The following is a 23,193-nucleotide window of genomic DNA, read 5'->3' as shown; positions in this document are numbered from 1 at the left end:
AGAAGTAAAAACACTACCCATTTCCCTAAAAATATAAAATTAGAAGGAAGTCATAAATGTTGATCTTGGGAAAGACTTTATAGATTATCTAAGTCAATCTCTTTCTTTTTTACATGAGAAGATAGGACTCTAAGAAGGCAAGTTAACCGATATCATACAGCCAATTAATCACAAGAAAAGTCCCACAACTGGGCCTCTGGACTTTCTGGTCAATGCCCATCCCACCGCACCCCGGTACATACGTATCCAATTGAACATTACCTCTGTATCAACATATTTACCCCTCCAAACTGGGACTAAAATAAAGCTTTTCTTTTGAATAATTACAATTAGACTATATAATTTTAAGTGGCTAACTAAGGCTGCTCTTATAAACAATATTTTAAAAACATTAAGGCTCTATCATTAAACAACGTTAATAAATTTAAAACATTTTATTTAAAACAAAATCAAATTTGACTACAATTCTTCAAAAATCCTCAACATTCTGAGGAGGACATGGGGGGATAAATGGTGATGGAAGACGACTTGACCTAGGGTAGTGAACAGTGTACGGAAGACGTGTTGTGAGTTGTACGCCTGAAACCTGTATAATTTTGCTAACCAGTGTCACTCCACTAAACCAAAAAAATGTGAAAAATCATTTTTTAAATCCTCAAGATTCTTAAAATGTACATTTTCGACATACATCACATTTTTAAGGAGCTAATTGATTTGCTACATAAAATTGTTGATCGAAAATTTTGGTCAGATAGTGTAGGGAGAAAGGTGTACTTTTCTGGCAGACTGGCCCAGGCAAGAGAAGCAGCAGCAGATGGCACGAAGAAAACCTCAAACAAACATGTTCTCCTGTTGTATTTGCTTAAATAAACCAGTCTACCAAAACACGAAATCAAGACCTACGCATATATCTGCGTCCATATGCTCTTTGTATTTCATCAGTGCAGTCACTGGGAAAGCACGGAGAAAGGATGTCTTTCCAGAGTCACTGAACGTGTAAAAGTAAAGGGAGAAGAGGAAAGGCTGTGATTTCACGAATGCAGAATATCGGATCTGGTCTTTATTGAGTTGTGGTCATCAATGAGGTGAGCTGTGGAGCCAGGACAAGAATCCATTGTAACAAATTGTCTGCTTTAATATGGTTACTTTCTCAACTGCTGCCAGGCTTAATCTGTGGAAAACTCAAAGGATGTGTTTGCAGCTATTTTACACTAGAAAAGAATTAGCTTTCTTATTCAGAGTTTTCTTTTAATATTTGAAGTTAAATAATATGAAAAATTTTTTAATTACTTAAACCAAATATGCCAAGTTAAAAAATCAAGGATATCTCTAAGAGATTCATTCAGTGGCTATTTTAGGGCATTGCCAAAAGTTAGGTTTCTAAGCTGAAAAGAAATTGGAAAAATATCCAAATAAGTATTATATTTATCACTAATTTTCACCACAGAGGTTTTCTTCATTGTAAAGCCTTGTAGTCTGCCTTCCTGCTAGAAAGGTAATAAGCCTAACATTTCTTTCTTGTTGTGCTGAGAACTGAGAGTTCATGGGTCCATGTGCTGACGACGATCATTAGTTACAATCAGTATTCTAGCAGTTTTTAAATAGAATCCATTACCGTCACAATCTGTTTTATGAGGATACATCTTAATGGTCCATATTCCAGCTAAAACCCGATGCTGGAAAAGAAACAACTGTTCAGAGAGAACAGGACAGCCAGAAATTTGCTGGAAACACTTCATTGGATCATGCACCTAGATATACAATTACGAGCCAATTTCCATAATAATTTTCTTAGTGCGAGAACAATGAAACTTCTTATAATAAACAATGTAATTTCTCTCTGTAACAGGGTGGTATGTTATGAGGTCAGACGCTGCCCTACATTTGCGGCTGGAGCTGTGCGGCCATCTTGAAAAGACCGGGGATATGACACATGAATTTAAGTAAAGTTTCCCTAGAGAAGGCACTTTGATGTGTCTCTTCTTCTTCTTCCCAAGGTAGACAGAGTCTACATCCAGTAGCTCACTTGTTCTACTGTTTTAAACATGAGCATAAATGAGAAGTCTAAGAAAAATCTGACCTCATATTTATATAAAGTATTAAACAAACCACCTCTCTAACTCATATTTCTTTTTGAAAAGGCAGTCCACTGCAGGGCCAGTTCAGCAAGTGTCCATTTCATCCCAGTAAGTCGATCTCTTGACACAAATCCTTTCAAGTGACACTGGAAGTCACCCAAATGACTTCGATTAAGTAACCAATAACTGTGCCTAAATATGACAACAAAACACTTTAAATGTTATTAGAATAAAACTTCAGTAATGAAAGTATGGGAAAGTAAAGGTGTAATGAATGGCCTCTCCCCAAACATAAGTTCAAGTCCAAACCCACAGCACCTCACAATGTGACCTTATTTGGAGACACAGTTTCTACAGATGTAATCAAGTTAAAATAAGGCCATTAGTATGGGCCAAAATCCAGGAACTGGAGTCCTAATAAAATGGGGAAATGTAGACAAACAGAAAGGCATAGAGGGAAGACAGATGTGAAGAGACACGGGGAAAAGGTGGCCATCTACAAGCCAGAGAGAGAGGCATGGAATAGGTCCTTGCCTGCTGACACCTGGACTTTGGACCTCCAGCATCCAAGACTGTAAGACAATAAATGCCTGTTCTTTGCCCCCCCCCCCCCGAGTTAGTTAATGGTACTTTGTTTTGTTATGGCAGCCCTAAAAAATATTACAAAAAGATATCCTTGAACTGGAAAGAAGGAACAGTCATGTTATAAATATAAAATGGCTGTGCCTGATTTTTTAAAAAGTCTCCAATTAAACAGTATATAATGTTCTAAGTGTGCCTCATCTTAAGAAAAGGATTCAGGGACATGGGCAACAGTGTGGTGATTGCAGGAGGCACACGGGTATAAGGGGTCTAAATGGTAATGGAAAACAAACAATAAAAAGTTTAAAATAAGAAATTTTTAAACAAGGTATTATAAGTAAAAAAAAAATAGAATCACTAAGCATAGAACAAAATCTGTATTTTGAAGGAAGCTTCAGTGTGTTCAGCATTACTCGTAACTATCTGCACTTCCCTGTTCCGCTACTGCCCCTTTTCTCTTCTCCCCTCACTACCAAAGCTCCTCGCAATCGCCTCTTCTCACTGTGCCTGCCTCCTTTCTTCTCATTCTCTCCTGAGTCCACTCTAATCTGGTTTTTGCCTCTACCTCTCCATTAAAAAAAATGTCCTTTTCAAGTTCATTGTTGATTCCATATCACAAAACCCAGGCAGCAGTACTCAATATTCCTCTCACTAGAGCTAAGTGAACCACAGATTTCACACTTCACTCTCTTCTCCTTCGACCCTGACTTCATTGGCCTCTGGGACACCGTTCTCCTCCACCAGCTCTCCCAACCCTCCGGATGTGCCCCAGCACTTGGTCCTTGGTCTCTTCTTCCTCTGTCTAAAATCACTCCCCAGGAACTCTGGTCAAGTGGCTCGGGTGGTTGGAGCATTGTCCCATGAACCAAAAAGTTTGCAGGTACGATCTCCAGTCAGGGCACGTACAAGAGGCAACCAACAGATATTTTTTCTCTCATATTGATGTTTCTCTCTCTCCTCTAAATCTGTAGACATTTCCTCAAGTGAGGGTTAAGAAATCAAACAAAGAAAAATAAAAGTACTCCCTAGGAGATCTTTGTAAAGCCCACCATCTCTTTCAAAATATATTTAAAAATACTTTATATACTCATATCATACAATTGCTTCTTATCACTCCACCCCTAAAATTTTCATCTAAACTGCCACAATGCATCACCCAGATTACTGTAATAACCTAACTCATCTGTTTTCCCCCTATCTCCAGCATCTATTTTTCACCTAGCAGCTACATTGATCTTTTTACATATGAACTGTACCATGTTCCCTCTGTGCTCAGAACTGTCCATGGCTCTCACCTCACTCAGAATAAAAGTCAAAGCCTTTAACATGACCTAAAAGGCACATGTGATCTGCCACACCCCATCCACCTGTGACCTCTATGTGTGCATATCCCCATTATTCACTCCACTCCAAACATGGTGGGTCACTCTTTCTTGAACATGCCAAATGTATGCTCATCTCCAGGCCTTTGCTCTTGCTATTCTATGTGCCTGGAAGCTCTGTCCCCACATGGCTACTCGGCTTGATCCCTCTCTTCACTCAGGCACCACTGAAATTCCATCCTATCAAAAGTCCTCTTCTGACCTCTTTGACAGGCCCATCCTCTCTCCCCTCGGCTCCCTTATTCTTCTTCTCAAATTTATCATGACCTGTCATGTATTTGGATAGTGTCTATGGTCTATCGTTTTATAAAGTCTATAAGAGCAGTAACTCTCTGTTTCTGTTCACTGATGTATCCCCAGTACCTACACCAGGGGCAAACCCAAAAGCAAGGCTGAATAAATATTTGTTGAAAGAATAAATAAACATCACATGACCTGGCACAGAGTAGGTGTGAAATACAGGGCACTTTAAAAACAACGTTTAGATAAGTGATTCATATCCTGGCTGCACACTGGGATCTGTTTCTCAGATGCTGTTTTCAGAGATTCCTAAATCTGAAATAAATTATTGGCCTATGACTCTAATGTGGAACCAGGCTGACAACCACTATGTTAGATTATAATAAGCTCCTTAAAGAAAAGGGTTTTTTTCATCGCTGGCACAGTGGTTGGCAAAAAGATGAATAGTGTTAATTAAATGAATGAATCATGAGAAATGGCCTTAGTCTTTGCTTGTATACTTTATTCATAAACTAACTAGTTTATAAGGCAAGTCTTGTCCATTGCTGTGCGTCTTTAAAGGTCACCGTTCTTCATTAATCTGAGGCAATGTCTTCCTCACTATAAAGTCCACCCATTGATCCCAGGTCTGCAGTCTGAAGTCTACCTGAAGTCCACTCTCTAACAGTATCCTGTCATGCATTTAAAAACAATCATAATGAGCTTGTTGCTTGGGCTTCTTCCATAGTCAGGACAAATAAAAGCAAATGTAGGAAGTGTTTGCCCCATATTCATTCTGCCTGAGCAGGGGGTATCTCAACCCGCAAATAAGGACTGAATCTAGGTCTTGAATGGTAACTAGAAGTTAGCTGTACCCAGAAGAGACGGAGGAAATGGCTTTTCAGATCAGGCCCTGAGCAAAGCATGTAAGCATGGAAGTCTAAGATAATCTCTGAAAATTTAAAATTGTCATTAGATTGCTGAGTAAGAAATAAGGGTAAAATTGGAAGGGAGTAAAGGGCATAAAGAGGAAGCTAAAAAAGGTCGCCTGTGACCACATGATAAAAGACCTTGCATATCTTGTTAAAATGACTTCTTTTATGACTGACTGGATCCACACAGAGTCTAGAAACAAGAAGGAAGAGGACTAACAATATCAAGTAAACCCCTAATAGCCAATCAAACATGAAATCATGAAGGAAAACTTCTTCAAATGGAGAGAAAAATAATGAATTTGGTTTTGGGGTGTATTTAATTTGAAGTAGCCCATTCTACTAGAGGTGTCTTTCAAGGAGTTGTAAATGCGTTTTTGGAACTTGGTGGAGAAGTGGGCATTGGAGTTTAGATTTGAGTCATTTAAACAAAGATTGTAAAGAAGATAAGCAATCAGATATGAAATGTTAACAATGTCTAGAGTGGGGTTGCAGGTGATTTTCATCCTTTTTACTTGTTCAAACTATTTAAATTGTTTATAATAAATGTGTATTATTTTTATTTACATAAATATAGAAATTAATAAAGAAAATATAGCTAAAAATTAAAGATGATATGAACGATGCAAAGAGAAGATCAAAAGAAAGAATTTAGAATAACCAACATTTACAAAGAAGTGACAGGAGAGTAATTAAAGAAATAAAGATATAAGATTCAGCAAGACTGGATTTCAGTGTCTCGGAAAGAACAGAGGAGCAGACTGGAAACAGCTAATGCTACAGAAAAGTGGGGCAGGATGAGGATAAAACCAGCACTGGTACTTAGAAGGCGGTTACTAACCATAACAGGAGATTTGGGAAAATGATTGGGATGAAAGTCAGACTACAGTGAGTTTAAAAGAGAGTAGAAAATTAAGAAATAAAGGTAAAAAGTCTGGTTTCAAAGACAGAAAGTCATAATTGGAAAAGAAGTTCAGGCTAAGGACTGCCTTTATCTGTGTCCATCACAGAGAGTGTAGAACTCGGTGCCATGAATTTGAGCATATCACATTCACTCTCCCTGCCCTGCTAAAGTCACCACCTACTGCTGCAGAAGAAATAAGCCTAAATGTGACACGTCAGTCAATCTTGCAATCATAGTTCCCATCAGTACCTTTTGTATTTCTGGAGGAAAAAAAAAATCATAACGGCGTCCAAAATTCGCAGAACCATTTGTTAGTCTACAAGAGTTCTTACCTGATCTAAATGCAAACATATTAGTCAACCAGATTTCCATCACCTCCCACAAAAAAGAAAAAAAATACAACCAAGCCTAGGTATCTTGCTGAATTTATGTTTATAGAAATATGATTTCAACTAATGATGCACATATTTAATTGTCCTTCCAAACGAACCCAAAGACTGCTTTCATTATCCAGAGAGTACACAAATGCTATCACTATAAACCAAAAAAGTCCTCACGTTAGCCTGTGACTAAGGAGTGGGAGATCTGCCCTTCTCACCTGCACTCTGAGAGACAGGCACTCATTCATTGATAATGAGAAGATCTCCCCTGGCTTGTGTGGCTCAGTGGATTGAGTGCCGGCCTGAGAAACAAAGGGTCACTGGTTGGATTCCCAGTCAGGGCACATGCCTGGGTTGTGGGCCAGGTCCCCAGTAGGGGATGCACAAGAGGCAACAACACGTTGATGTTTCTCTCCCCCTCTTTCTTCCTCCCTTTGTCTCTCTCCAAAAATAAATAAATAATTTTTTTTTTTTTTAAAGAAGGAGACCTACAGTAGGCAGGCAAATGGAAGTTGTTCCCACAACCAGTATATCTAACTGACTAAGGGAATGATTAGCTCTTCAAAAAATCAAGATTTATCTGAAATAGCACTAAATACTGAATGAAACACAAAACTAAATTAGCTCCCAGAATATCTCAGAATGCCACAAGTCCCTTTTCCATTGACATTTTAGGCTGCCTCTGCTGCTGCTGCTGAACTTCATAAGCAACCTATTTGCAGAACTTACTAATGAGTTCTTGGTATTCCTAGATTACATTATCATATTGGAGTTTAAGAATACCAAGTACTAGGATTAGAATTATATTATCTTAAAAATAGATAAGCATCTGTGGTATAGCCATACAATGGAATGCTACTCAGCAATAAAAGGGAACAAACTACTGATTGTCCCACAGTGTAAATCAATCTCAAAATCACTATGCTAAGTGAAAAAAGCCAGCCGCGCCCCCCCCAAAGAGTACAAGTCATGATTCCATCTACATAAAAAATTTTAGAAAATGCAATTGAATCTGTATCGACAGAAGGGATATTGGAAAGGACTATCTTGATTATAGTGTTTGTTTCATGGGTGTATACAATATGTTAAAACTGACCAAATTGTATACTTCAAATACATTGAAGTATAATAAACACATTGTTGTACTTCAGTTGATCTTCAATAAAGTTGAAAAATGGAGGCAATTGTTTAAACTTTCTATAAAATACCTCAATAATTCTTGAAAGCAATATGATTTATATATGAACAAGTGGACTAATAATAACAGCTGATTGTTTTTAAATGAGTTAATATATCCAAAACACTTAAAACAATGCAGGCCCAAAAACTCGGGATATAAGTCTTTTTAGAAAAAGGGATATGAAAAAAAACAAAAACACTAAAATAATTGTAAAATCCTAGCCAGTGTGGCTTAGTTGGTTGGAGCATTGTCCATAACTGAAAGGTTATGGGTTTCATTTTTGGGCAGGGCATATACCTAGGTTGCAGGTTCAATAGATCCCTGGTCTGGGCATAGTCAGAGGCAACCAATTGATGCTTCTCTCTCATATCAGTGTTGTTCTCTCTTCCTTCCTCTCTCTCCAAAAAGAGCAATGAAAACAAAATGTCATCGGATGAGGGTAACAAAAAAATTTTAATTAAATAAATAATAAAATAATTGTGGTAAAATGATAGAACTACGGGGCATCCCCTTGTATTCTGAATCGTCCTTTGTATACCATACTGTTCTTTCAGTACAGGGTTTGGCCTTTAATTTTAAAGTTTTACAGGCTTATGGTTTAAGATGTCATCAGACTAACACCCCTCACACCTGCTTACCTCTTCGTCTCTTCCTTTATTCCCAGATTTGTACAGGTAAAAACAAAGGCAGAATATGCCCTAAGTTCAGTGCCTGTCATGTGCCTCTTACCATGGAGAAACACAGACAGCTCTGCTTTTTTAAAATTCTAAAACAAATTCTTCTAAGAAAATTCTCCTAATCAAGATCTAGTAAAGAGAGGGAGACCCCCTCGGCTGATTGGCATAGCACGGGAAGAAAGTTTGCCAGACATCAGAAACTGGAGTAGGCACTCTGCAGATACCACATCCTCGAGAGAAGAGGACCCATAATCACGGGCCATCCGTGTACGCATGTGTGCATAAAACAGAGCAGCACAAAGAGGCCTCCTCGTAAAAACATGTGGAACACAAACATCGACCTGGGAGGAGATGATAGTTTCCTAGAATACATAAGAAAGGAGTTACTATCTTGAGAAAAAAGGAATAATTTTAAAATGATGGACAGGAGAAAAAAATTATAAGTAGCTTCTGGATGAACTTACTAAGATTTAATGCATAGCCTCTTAGAAACGGTGGTAGAGAGCTGTCAGTAGAGACCAGTTCTGTGAGGGCTGAGTGCGAGGCTGTGGGGTGCAGTGGGAAGTGAGGTCTCTTGAGACAAACATATCCCGGCCTGTGGCTCACTGGCTTTGTCGTCTTTTGCAAGTTATTAATTGCCTTAGAGCTTCAGTTTCCTCGTCTCTAAAAGCAGAGGTATGGATTGCTGTAAGAATTGCTATTAATATAAGTAAAGTGTTTTATGCATTTAATCACACAATAAATGGTACCAGTTATCAAGAAAATCGAAGAATTAACAAGACCACTCTGGAAGAGACTAGATATAAAATTAATTTCCAAAACCAATGGCTTTTCAACATACCAGGGAAAGCTCAATTAAAAAGATAAAATGGTAAGGGGGAACTGTCACAGAAAATAGTAACAAAAAATACTTAGCAACACAAAACCTGTACAAGTGAGAAAAACAGATGCTTCAAACACTAAAGCAGACTATGTCTTCAGATGTGAAGATGATGCCGTAAAGATGTTTTTTTCCAAATAAATAAAGAGATTTAACAGAATCCAGGAGAAAATTTCCTGTGAGATTTGTTTTTTAACTTTTCTAAAGTTGAACTGGAAGACTAAATGGAATAAAGAGAGCTGAGAAATCTTGGAATGAAAAAAAACAAGTATCATGTAAAATCATATTATAAAACTGTACAATTTTGGTACTAATCATAGTTTAGAAAGTGGCCCCAAAATAAATCAAATCAATATTTGTGTGCATATATCTATATGTGCTATTATATATATATGCATACATATATGTGCTGTAATATATACATATATGTTACATATACACATATATCGTGTGTGATATATACTTATATTATGCAGTCTGTGTATACATATATTATATAGTGTGTATGATGCATGATATGTGTGTATATGTATATATATAATATATGCTGTATGTTATACATGAAACAATAGATTGTATCTCGTATATACTATATATACCATTTTCTATGCCATATATACTATGTATATATACTATGTATATATACCATTTTCTATGTATATATACTATGTATATATGGCAGAGAAAACAAATCAGTGGAGAAAGGATGAGTTATGGATTGTTCAAAATACTATTTTTGAAAACTGGCTATTCAGAAAATGTAAGGTCAGGTCAAAGGCTTACTTTACATCAAGCACTGAATAAAATGTTAGATTAATCAAAATGTGGGAGTAAGTTCACAGCATATTGTTAAATGCCAAAAAAGAAGATTACCAAAATAATGTACCTAAGTAATGTACCTAAGCAATATTCCCATTTTGTAAACATACTTGTATATCCATAATGAAGTATATGCAAAGATATTTGATCTATGTGACAGAGGCAGTATGCCCTGGTAGTTAAGACTGGGGCAGCAGCCGGACTCACAAGTTACTTAACCATTTTGGAAATATTGGGACCAAGCTCAGTAGAGTTTGTGGATGAGTTAATACATGAAATGCCTTACAATTATACCTAGCTATTGTTCTTTTTTTTTACTATTCCTATTATGAATGCAAAAATGTTGAGTGCTGTGCTTACTTGGTGGGATTGTGGTTGTTCTTACTGCTTCATATTTCTAAAATGCACATCTTTTGCTTCTAAATTTAAAAAGGTACAATATAAGAACTGAAACCACAAAAAAATCAGAGCAAATTATGTTAATATTTATCTGCTCTTTAGGGAAGCACTTCCTTAGCATACCCAAATCAGTTCTGTTTAAGCATCTACTGTTATTTTGGTTCATGTTATTTCCCAATATGCATTATTGATATGCCCAAGAATTATAAATGGAAGTCTGAGTTAAACTTACATTTCCAATTGCCAAGTCTTTCCACTCTCATTTTAGAGTGTTAGATTAAACCCCAAAGGGCATTGTTTTATGTTTACACGGTAGAAATCTTAAAATACAGTGCCAAGGATAATAAAGAATGTATCTTTAAACTAAAGCAACAAAGAGAAAGATTCATCTTCTCACCTGTTACAGCAGGAATGCATACACACACACACACACAGAGAACAGCCTCTTAAATCCACCCTAGTAATACAGACAGAGTGCAGTAAGCCAGAACCCGAGGTGCCCAACAGATGTGATCTAGGACAGCAGTTTGTCCAAAACAGAAACCCTATGATCCAGCATTCAGGGAAGCAACACATGACTCTACAGATATAAAACATCTTGGATGAACTAAATTCTACACTCTTCTATTGCCCACAATCCTAACCTTATTCTCTAAACAAGCATTATACCAACGACTCTCACATACGACTGCACTGAATGTATTCGAAGCTCACTATCATGCCCCCCTTAAGTCTTCTCTGAGCTAAACATCTGTAATTCCTTTGACCAGTCTTCAATTATTCTAACATACTTTTCCAATAATTCATCTTCCTAATTCACACCTCAAGCCAATATCTCCCTGTTTCAATGTCCATCTTCAAATATTGCACCTAAGTTAATGACCTACGTTTAATGTCTACCTTCTATGAGCCAAGCACTCTGCTCATATTAATAGAGCCTCACCCCATCACTGCTTTTAGTAGCCCCATGACAAATGTAACCTCGAAAGTACTTTTAAGCAAGATTTCCTCATCCTGGGCTTAAATATCTAAATTTCAGAACCAAAAAGGACAGTCTATATTTAAAACAATTACTTTTGCCCGTGATCTAGCCTTTGACCATCATTTGAATCTCAATTCTGCTTTCCAACTCATCAGGCACCTTGCCCAGCTTTCTGACTTTACAGAATTTGGTTGAGCTTTCTCAAAACCAAAGCATTGATTAAAACAGTAACAGGACAGAGATTAGATACTAAGACCAAAGGTATCACCATGGAGACCTTCCTTCAGTTCAGCACCAATTCTTTCCATTAATAACATGAGGGTACATGTGTTCAAATAGACAATAACCTGCCTGGTGATACCATAACTCAACATATACTTCTGCATCTTCCCCACAAAGACATTTCAAATGCCTTACTGAACATCATGAATCACATGTCTGTGTCATACTCCAGAATGACTGGTAACCTACCCCTTCAACCCTCAGCCAGTTTCTGTGCGGTCACTCTTCCCGCTGTGCCTTTTGTTTCATCCTCAATCACTTCTTGCTCTGCTTGTTTCTTAAATGCTGGTGTTTCCCTGAGCCCTCTCCTCAACACACTACTCTTGCTGTGAGCTCAGAGCCTAAGTGACTTCATCAACACCAATGGCTTCAATTACCTTTTATGTGCTCATAGCCCCCAAGTTGCCTTGGTTACACTCCCATACATCCAACTGTCTCTGGGAGAGCAGTCTGGATGTCCCCTGGGCACTATAAACTTAGGATGCCAATAATGAACTCATCCTCTTTCTTCCAGCCACCTCTTCCTCCTCCTCCTAAATCTTCAATCTCAATGAAAGGCAGAGCATCTACCCAGTAGTTCAGGGTGAAAAATCCAGAAGTCATTGTAGACTGAAATTTATCATTCAGCTGTCAAATCCACCTTCAGGCATTCAGGCATTTGCTTAGCTCTTTATTTTTCTCCCCAAAGAAGAGGAAAGAGTCTCCTAACTGATCCTGCTGCCCCCAATATGACCCCCCTTTTATCTTCCTCCACTCACTAACAGAATAATCTTTCTAATCTGATATCAGTGGCTCCCCAAAGCGTTCCTACAAGACTCTCAGTCTCGGCCTTCTTCACAATCTAGTCATCTCTTGCTACTCCTACCCATGTGCCTTCACTTTAGCCCTTGAAGTTGACATATGACTTAATTCGTAGGCAGTTACACAACCTATTTTCTTTCACTGATGTATGCTGGCCCCTGTGCATCCAGTAAAGCACTTCTAGAAATATTTCAAAACTCAGCTCAAAAAGCACTTTCTTTGGGACCAAGGCTCAGTTAGTTTGATTTAATTGCCCTTTCTCTTTGCTTCTATATAACCCTGCATATAACTCCAACATAGCACTTAACTTATCTGTACTAAAATCATGGACTTATTATTCATTTTCCTGTGAGAGAAATACATGAAATGAATTCATTAAATATTATATGAATAAATAAACATATGTATGAATGGCCACAGAAAAAGAAGTAATCAGTAATGAATTAAGTAGGACTGTCTTGAAATTTCAAAAAACATACTGTTAGAACAAGAACTGTCAATCCAAGCCCAAGAATTCTTGCTCACTTTGCAGTTGCTTCAGTATTTTTCTCAGCCAAACACATAAAAGACTTGATATAGGGTAGGGATTTGATAAACTACTATGTACCATATATCACTTTTTAAATATTAAATTTTTTTCTATTTTGATATGTTAAGAAAAGTAATTCCATATATATTATTATGGCCTAATTAATTTTTTCTCTGGATATTATATTGTCTCAAAACATGCAGACAGAAAAAAACCTATGGAAATATATTCTCAGTGAATAAATGTTATCTGTACTATGTGAAGAGCTCCTATACATGAAGAAAACAGTAAGTGAAAACACCTAAAGAGAAAATTTTATGAAAAGTGAAATGCAAAAAGCTAAGTGACAAAAAATACTGACCCTCTGTAGTCATTGAAGAAATGTAAATGATAATAATGAGATAGCATTTTCCACCATCAACATAGTAACAATTTAGTCATTATTATTTTCATTGTTGGCCAGGAGATGTAAGGTTGAGAGCTGTCCACAGAGTTGGTATTTAAAGCCGAGAGATGGGACGACAGCACGAAGAATGTGAAGATGACAGAAAACTTAAGAGCCAAGGAGTAAGGCCTGAAACATGTAAAGAAGTCAGGGAGATGATGAAAAACTGGCAAAGGCTGAGAAGGATCACAGTGGTCCAAGGAAAAGACTGTGACAGTGTGGTGGGCTCGAAGCCAAGTAGAAAGTTCCAGTGGTGACTGGCAACCAACCGGATCCAGTGTTTCTAATAAGGCAGGTAAAGATGAGGAATGACAGCTGGATTCCACGTGGAAAAAAAGAGCACTTTCATTGCAGGTGAAGAAAATGGCTCTTAATACTGGCATACATTCAAATGATGCTATATTTTGCAATATATGAAATATTAAAATATTTTATAAATTTTACAAAAGATTTTGTGAAGAAATATTAATATTGGGAAATGCTTACAAGAGAGGAAAAGTTATAAGTTCTACACACAGGATAAACTCGCCTTTGGTTTTCAAAAAGGAAAAAAAATATAGGTAGCAAATGTGCTAAAACATTAATATTGAATATCACCAAGTAGAAGAATGAGAGCTGATTTTTGATACTTTATTTTCTAAAATTTTCATAATGCACAACTTCCATAATTAGAAAAATACTTTATAAAATGTTTTTATAAGTAAACAAATTTTTCTATCCACATCTCAGTCATTTCACACTTCAGTCCATACCCTCAAAAACACTGCCCTTAACTTATGCAAGAATAATAAGTAATAACTGGCAGTGCACTGAAATTTACAAAGCATTTTCAAATGCATCAGCTTGATCCTTTTAGCAATTCTAATGCGCATAAGGCAAGAGTTACTCTCTCCACTTGCAGACATAGAAAGACTCAAAGAGGTTGATCTGCCCAAGGTCACACAAACCAGTGGCAGGGCTCAGATTTGAATATGCGCTTTGATTACCTTCAATGCTACTTCCACTACAACAGGATGCTCTGCAGTTGCAGCAAAATGTAAACAACCATCTTCCCCATAAGTAATAAACATCAGAAAACATTTACCAAGAAGGCTCATGCTATCATTATCACCGTGTTTTTACCATTTTTATCATGACCCCTTCCTTAAAAAAAAGTTTTATTGAGAGAGAGAGATGTGAGAAACACCAATAGGCTGCCTCCTGCACGCACCCCAACCAGGGACTGAGCACACAGCCTGGGCATATGCCCTGATGGGAAAGTGAACTGGCAACCTATCAGTTAAGGGATGACACTCCAACCAACTGAGACAGGCTGGCTAGAGCCCATTACCTCTTAATATTAGCATGTTTTTCTATTCTATTGTCTATCTCAGAGAGAGGTGTTTAATCTCCATGCTTGGGTCTTCTTTCAGGATAACTATTCTGAAATACTGTTTCAGAAAAGGGATAACAATAGTTATTGTTAACAGAAAGGGATAACAATGTTCTGTGTCCTGTCCTGCCCCGAGTGTCTTGTCTAGCGTCTGGAGTATGGAAGGTAACTGGGGAAACGCTTGCTGATGCCTTTCATGGTAATGAGAGAAGCTCACACTCCATTTGGTGTATTTCAGCAGTTTCTAGGGTGCCCTGCAGGAACAGGAAGTAAGCAAGGGTTACAGGTGAAGGGATTTCAGCAATGAAACGGGTCCCTGGGTTTTGACAACTAAACTGTGTTCTTCATTTTCTATCCATATCTCCAACTTCAGGGTACACCATAATCCGTAAAGAGGTGGTTATAACACAGGTCTTTGCGTCCCAACCCCTGGGTTTCTGACTTAGTAGGGTGTGTCAGGGCCCCAAAACTCACATTTCTAACAAGTTCCTAGGTAATGTTGACACTGCTGGTCCTAGGATCACACTTTGAGAACCACTGGCCTAGAGGCAAGAGCCTATACAAGTGAAGCTTTGAAAAAGTAATAAATGGTACCTTGAACTCCAGAGCTGTAAACTGAGCTGACAATAAACTTCAGTGTGGTCTGCTCACTGTGTTTTTATGTCAGAGTCTTTAATCTGGTACTATTGAGTGAATATATCAACTAGGATTAAATGCCTTGTAAAGATCAATTCCTTTTTATAATTGAAAAAGTAGACGCCAACCACTCTTCTCTACAGTATTTTTAAGGTAGTGATCAGTGCTCCTGGAGAGGAGGACCTGCATCTTATTCATTTGTAAAGCCCCTCGTGGGCCTTAAACAAAAAGATATTTAATCACTTTTGCTGAAGAAGATGATGAAATTCCTGCCCTCACTGAGAAGATCATATACTTCCGGTGTGCATGCTTAGTACGTGGCACCTCTGTGTGACTTAGATAACGGTGCCCCCGCTGGACCTGTGCCAGGGTGGCCAGCTGGGCACACTGAGCAAGATGGATTCTCATGCTTATGGGCCCCCACAGCTTGGTTTTCTTGTACAGAACACAATGCTCCCAGCCACACAAGGGTGGTCCTGTGTGCACAGAACATTTGTCAGATAGTCTATGTATGCCCAAGAGCAAACAACGGGCTGTGACCAGAATCCAGAGAAGAGAAAAATGGTTGGTCCGTAGTACTCCAGGAAGGGTTAAGGGAGGGTCCAGATGGATATAAGCCAGGAGGCTTCCTCTCTCGGAGATGGGCTATCACCACCACCTATGACTTCCAACCAAAAAACTCCTGCTCATGCTTTGGGTCTCAGTTTAAACATCTTTTCCTCAGGATTGCCATCCCTACCCCCAACCCTGGAATAGAAAAGCTATGCATGCCCAGTGCACAGTCATTTTGTGTCATAGCACTTACGGCAAATGTAATTGCATGGCATATGACATTGCTTTGAATCTGCTCCCAGGAGATTATAAAGCTCAATGTGGGCAGGGGCCATATGTTTTGTTCATCATTTTACTTCTACTACCTGGTACGTAAGTACACAATGAACATGGGCTTCATGTTAAAATGTTAGATGTAACTTAGATTAGGAAAGACAAAAAGGACAAGAATTACTCATGGTCTCCTCAGGTGGAAGCAAAAGGCAACCAAAATTTGACTGGTGTTTTCTGACCATGAAGAATTGTAAGATCCAAGACACTGCTGAAGAATTTACTATGCGAGGAAAACGTGCCACCCTACACTGTGTTCTGTTATTTCTAGCCCTTGTGCTAAAACATGACACTTCCAGGTCTGTCAACTCTTAGTTTTAGATTGTAAATATTGATGGTGTGAATACTTGCTCACATTTGCCTCAAACATGAGAAATGGTTCTGAGCATAAGAACTTGAAATGGAAAATTCACATCCACAAGCATAGCAGGGCAAGATTAATTTTGTTAACTTCTTGAAAACAGAAACAGAAATGGAGTTCTAACTCCTTCAGCAACAGTGTGGCTTTAGAACCTCTGACACCCTCACTCCTAGCTCATGACCTTCAGAGACTCCCTGCAAGTTCTCAAGTCTTCCCATCAAAGCCTGAAACAGACAGTAAGGCCATACACACGTTCTCTGATTTAGGTAGACTTGGAAGACCCAATTTCTTACCAAATCTAGGAAGGCTATAAAATACAAGTCTATTCTATCACCACTGCCTCACCTCCAGCTAATATGCAACCCACCTCCAACACTCCGCAGGGGCCGCTTGGGCATGGAGCACCAGTGAACTGACTGTCAAGTTCAATTTTGCCTTTCAGTTCTCAACTTATTTGAATTTCTTTAGGCAATTGAAATGGCAACCACCCCTTTCTTCTTCAAAGGTTTTTCTCCCTTTCTTTATAACTCTGTACTGCCCCATTTCCCTTATACTAGCCATTATTCACACATCTTTGAGGACGCCTCCATTTCTGTCCCCCCACCCCAGCCCCCATAATGTTGGTAAAACTAAGTCTTAACTTTGGTCCTCTTTGTTCTCACCTCCTGAATGATCTCACCCAATCCAGCAGTTTCAACCATGCTTTTCACTCAAGTGCTTCCCACATCTTCACACCAAGCCAGACCATATCCCTTAGCAAGAGGGCCTGAGCCCCAACTGCCTACTGAACAAGCCTCTGCAAGCCAGCCTCTCCAGAAGCAAGCTCCTTCTCTCCTCTTCCTCGCATTCCTCCTCATGGAGGTTAGAGGCACCATCCTCTACTCAAGCCAGAACCTTTCATCCCTCGCTCTCCACAGCCACTTACTCTCAGCTCTGTCTAACATCTTGCCCTCTTTTCCATTTTCACTGCTATTTGTCATCCTTTTGCTGAACTGTTACAATTGCTCCTAGCAATTTTACATCCCACCCCTCTAACGAGGCCTCCATATTGTTACCAAATTAAAGCATATTTTATTCTACTTTTTAAAATCCTTCTATTTGTCCCCCATCACCTAGCAAATGAAGGCCAACTTCTTAGCATTATATATGGTGCCTTATATTCAGGCTCCTGTCTTCCTTTCAGACTCCTCTCTCATTAAGTCCCTGACAACACATTGTACTCCAGTTATAACAAATTACAATGTTGTTTTGTCTTTCCACCCTTTTTCAACGTGCTCTCCACGAGAAAGGTCCTCTCCCCAAACTAGCCCATACTCACAACTGGCCTTCGTCTGCTTCGCAAATTCCTACTTATCTTTCAGGCCTCACTCACTTCCTTCATAGGACTTTTTGTGATGCTCCCCACTAGGTGTGACTGCCCCTTTCTTCTCTCATGGTACCAAACCGCTTCATTGTAATTGTTTGTTTGCATTATCTGTCTGTTCCCTACCCAATTAAATTTTATTTTTTAATTGGTAATTTCACACCAGCTGACATTTCACCAGGCACAAAGTATAAGCTCAATAAATGCTTGTAGTAAACATCGTTGCCAAAAAGTCTTCATTCAATCAAGATTCAGAGAGACCAGTGGGATCGCATTATGTAGGCTTTTACAGCAATGAACTAAGACTCGAGCTATTTTGTGATTTCATTTTCTAGATTTAAATAATGCACACAGAACCCACTTAGTTCTGTTCTTCTTACTCTCTTGCACTTTACCTTCTAATGCCTTACTCCACTCTGAATCCCCTGTTGGCCTGTATCATTTTTTCTTCAGGCAGCTGCATTAAGTCCTATTACTCAGAGTCAAAAATTCCATTCCATTCAGCGCGTGGATCGGCCCATCCTCTAACCCTCTGAAGTCTCGCTGGACCCTTCCTGAAATATCAGGATCTAGGTCTACTCATCTAGCAATAGTCAACTCTCAAGTTTATATATATATATAAACTTATATAATAATATATAATATATTATATATATTATAATATATAATATATATTATTTTTTAAAACTTTAATCCACTTCCACTTATCACCTTTTTTTTATTTTTTTTTATTTGTCTTTAGAGAGGAAGGGAAGGAGAGAAGGAGAGAAATATCAATGCACGGTTGCTTCTTGTAAGTCCCCTGCTGGGAACTGGCCTGCAACCCAGGTATGTGGCCTGACGGGGAATCAAACCGCGATCGTGTGGTTTGCAAGCCCGCGCTCAATCCACTGAGCTACACCAGCCAGGCTCAAGTTTATATATTTTTTCTTTAATTTATATTAATCTTATCTCATCCACACAAGAAAAATAAGCAGGTCAGTCTTTATTGCTATCACTTTACAAGTGAAAAACAAACACTAAGAAACCCTAATGATATTTAACCTTTACAAGCCACCCATCTTTTAAAAAGCCCGAAGAATATGAATTCTGTACTTTCTGATGTCCAGCCATCATACTAATTTTCCTTTAAACACCATCTACCAAAGTCGCATCCTATTATTGTCCTTGAACTGCTGGCACCAACTTGACTTTTGTTTGTCTCCCAAACGATAGCCTTCCTGTGTTGGCTGGTGCTTTTATCCTGCTGATCTCACCTGGTTGAGCATTCCAAAGTCATCATTTTTCTCCCCTTTCCAATCCCATAATCCAATGACTGTGACAAAGGAAGTTGTATCTTACAAATTTTACCCCAGAGTCCAATCCTCTGCAAAAATCTAAGTGAAACTTTACCCATAACCCAGTTGTCTTCTTGAAAGGTATTTTTTCTGAACTCAGGCAATCATAACTACATTACTCCCAGGCCAGTTTTCTGTGCTTCTCATCTTTTTACTTTCATTGCTTTTCTCTAAAACCAGGCAAGGAAAATGAGAGTCTACATAACTTGGTTAGCCATGACCACTTTTCTAAAAACACTGATAAGCAAAGAGAGGCACTGAGGTTTAGAATTACCTACAGATTTTTCCATAGACCACTTCACCATTCCCATGTTGTTCGGCTGTCTTTAGTTCTCAGCCTCAAACCCCCTCATTTTAACTCTCACTCTCCCTGCAACCACATGGTACACTGTGGCATTCACCTCCTTTTCTGTTACGAAAGGGATAAACAAGCAGGAGTGGAAACAAAATAGTTACTTTCAATGTCTTTGTGCACATTTCCACTGCTGTATCTTAGAGCACAGGTGGCAAACACAAGGCCCTCGGGCCAAATCCCTCCACTCTGTTTTATCCTGCCCGGCACCTTGTTTCTACCCAACAGCAGTGCCGAGCTCCTTGCCCCTAGATAAGGAGTGGTTACATTTACACAGTCCTAGAACTACATTTGGCCCTTTGAAGGCAACCGCAAGTCCGATGTGGCCCCCGGTGAAAATGAGTTTGACACCCCTGTCTTAGACAAAGTCCTTTCCTACACATAAGCAGAAGCAGACCCTTAACCTCAAAGCCTGAAAAGCACCTGCCCTTCTCACTTTTCTCCCAAACAATGATCAATCCTACAAATTAGCTCAGCTGGTTAGAACAAATGCCAAGAAGCAGATTCAGACCCTGAGAGGTCACTTGGCCTCTCCTAGTTCCTGAGGAACCTCTAATCCCAGTCAATCACCTTACAGTTGTTTGTCAGTCATCAGGAAGAACATAAATGGACCTGTGCACTATCATTTCTAAAAACACAACCAACCCCTCACAGATTTAGTAGAATCCTCCTATTTATTTAATGTATTCCCATTTTCAGAGGGAAATTCAAACTTGAGACCTCAAGGGATTGAGTCACATGCTATTTCTACTTGGACACAGCCTTCCTGAACCTTTTGTCATCTCTCTGCCTGCCATTGCAATATTTCTGTCTTAGGTTTCAGACTCTTGGTCCATTCTTTCTAGGTGTACATGTGTAAAACATGTGCTTATCTACAGGATCAGCCTAGTTGCCATGACCAAAGGCACCACCCCCAATACCCACCACTGGCTGACTTTCACTAACTTCATGTGGATTCTTCATTAATAAGAATTTGCCCTGGCTGGTGTGGCTTAGTGGATTGACTACCAGCCTGTGAACTGAAGGGTCACTGGTTCAATTCCCAGTCAGGGCACATGCCTGGGTTGCCAGCCAGGTCCCCAGTGTGAGGTGCACAAGAGACAACCACACATCAGTGTTTCTCTCCTTTTCTTTCCCACTCTTTCAAACTAAATAAATAAAATCTTTAAAAAGGAATTAATATTCAAGAAGCTTAAGACTTTTCACTTTAGAAAAGAAGTATGTTCTGCATCTTGGGATGCAGAGCTGAAGGCAGCGTTTCAAGGCTGTCTTATTGCAACTCTCCCTTCTGAGGACGTCCACGCGGCAGCATTCTGCAGAAACCTGGAAGAATGGATTATTCCCAGGGGACAGGTAGAGTTGAAAAATACAGATTAGACAACTCATTATACTAATAAACTCAAAAATTAAACACAGCTGTTTCTTGAGATCTTGCCCTGGCTGCCCCAGTTTCAACGCTACTGTGTGCTCACAAACATGCCTTTGATATCTTCTCCGTTTCAGTCTGTTCTGGGACTTGTACGACGGCAGAGGAAGATGGAATCTGTGGATGACGGGCGATGTCTAGAATGCAGATATTCTATAATTCAAGCCTGGGTAACACTCAAAAGTGACAGCATCATACACAAAGAAACAGGGACTGGCCTTTCTTCCCAGAGGGGCTACCAGCTAAACTACTTTTGCTGCATAAATGAAAATGACCCATCACCCTGATTCCTAGCAATCTTTCTAAAAACAGTATCCACTCCTCATATCCTCCCCGACAGAATCATTCAAAGTAGGTCAGAAATGGTGCTTCCTTCCTCTCATTGATTTTCATTAAGAGGATGCACTTTCTGGAACACTAAAGGGAAAGATAAACACCCAATACAAGTACCAAGACACCCCTGTAAATTTTTGGCACGCCAAGTCCAGTTACCCTAAAAGCGAGAGAAAATCTCATCACCCACAACTTATTCATTTTGGCTGTATATCAACAGTATATCAAGCAATAAAATATGTAGTGGCAGTGCTTCATTCAGCCAGGTGATGAACACCTCCCAAAGGAACATACACATTCTGTCTTATTTGATTTTCTAGATCACCAACCCGCCTCTTTCCTAAGTACACACTCCTTATTTCCTCCTAATGCAAATCCATTATTTTGCCAGAAGGATGCCAAGTGACACCACACACTGGCTTAGCAACCCCCCAGGGCCTTATCAGGAAGCTGAGTGCAGGGGAGTCGGGAGAAGGGGTTCGTAGAGACCCGGGAGGAGAGGGAGGAGGAGGAGGGGAAGAGCGGGAAACCCTTCGGTGGCAGTATCTGGCTCTCTGATAAAGCTGTAAAGGGACCAGTCTCCAAATCCCACTGGCAGGGCTTCCCTAGTCTCCTCGTCTGGCTGAAATCTCCCTCGGCCTCGGGTCCTCAAGGCTGACACTCCAAAGAGGGCGCAGCAAAGTCCTTCAGAGCCCTCAAAACACAGGAGTGAGAATAGAAAAGCATCCCCCAGGAGACAGTAAAGCCACACACCCTCAGTGGGCCAGCTTCCCGGGTCGGGCAACTTCATCCCATGAAACAAACGAAAACCCCTGACCTCCCGGAAGGAAAGAGGCCACAGCGGACAGCAATAAACATGCAGCACCCAACCCCAATCTTACACTCCCTCCTCCCCCTCCCCCGCTAACTCCAGGTGACGGTCCAGGTGCGGCTCACCTCCTGACAAGGAGGAAGCGGGCGGCTGGAGGAGGGCAGGTCCTCAGCCCAGGCCGCCTGGCAGCCGGCGAGCACCCAGCAGCAAAGCCAGGCGAGGCTCCAGGACCGCGAGAGCCCGCAGCGGGGAGCCCCCGGCGGCCGCCCTCGACCCCTCCTGCACGCCGGCCCGGGGACGCGGAGCAGCATCTCCGTCCCGCTGAGGTCGGCGGGCCGGCGGAAAGGCGGCTTCCCGGGGTGAGATGCGCTCCGCTCGCCACTCACTCGCCCCCTGCCCGGTTGCTCGCTGACAGCTCAGCAGCGCTCGCGGCCAGGGCAGCGGGCGCCGGTGCTCCCGTCACGCCGGAGGGAGGGACCGCGGGGCGCGGCGCGGGGGCGGGACACGGGGCGGGGACGCGGGATCCAGGGAGCAGGTGGCGCGGGCTGCGGCCCAGCCCAGCGCGTCCAAGGGAGCTGTGCAGCCGCCTGGGACGGGAACCTCATTACGCTGTAGGGGACGAGAGAGGCCGGGGTCTCCGGGAGTGTCTCTGATCCCCAGTCCCCGAGGCCCACCAGGAGGGGCGCTCCAGGGACGAGCCAGAGTAAAACACAGGACGGCAAGACATTGTTTTCCGGCGGCGGATCTTTAAAATCTCCCTACTTCCCGCATCTCACACAAACAGATGCACCCGAGAAACATCCCTTCGTAAAAATCCAAACTAGCTAGCGTCAGATCGATATTTTAGGT

General features: G+C 40.4%; 1 protein-coding gene across 1 annotated transcript in view; it reads right to left on the bottom strand.

The window, feature by feature from the left end:
• Positions 1–22,791, bottom strand: part of ELAPOR2 (endosome-lysosome associated apoptosis and autophagy regulator family member 2) — a 186,556-nt gene extending 163,765 nt beyond the window's left edge. Inside the window, exon 1 of the mRNA XM_037066138.1 lies at positions 22,470–22,791. Within this exon, the coding sequence (XP_036922033.1) occupies positions 22,470–22,655 (186 nt within the window). The 5' untranslated portion in view covers positions 22,656–22,791. The remainder of the gene's footprint in view (positions 1–22,469) is intronic.
• Positions 22,792–23,193: the final 402 nt, after the last annotated feature.

This window comes from Sturnira hondurensis, unplaced genomic scaffold (assembly GCF_014824575.4).
Source record: "Sturnira hondurensis isolate 20B ecotype Veracruz unplaced genomic scaffold, ASM1482457v3 Scaffold0016462, whole genome shotgun sequence".
NCBI classification, from domain to species: domain Eukaryota; kingdom Metazoa; phylum Chordata; class Mammalia; order Chiroptera; family Phyllostomidae; genus Sturnira; species Sturnira hondurensis.
This window is presented reverse-complemented; position numbering and strand designations above follow the sequence as displayed.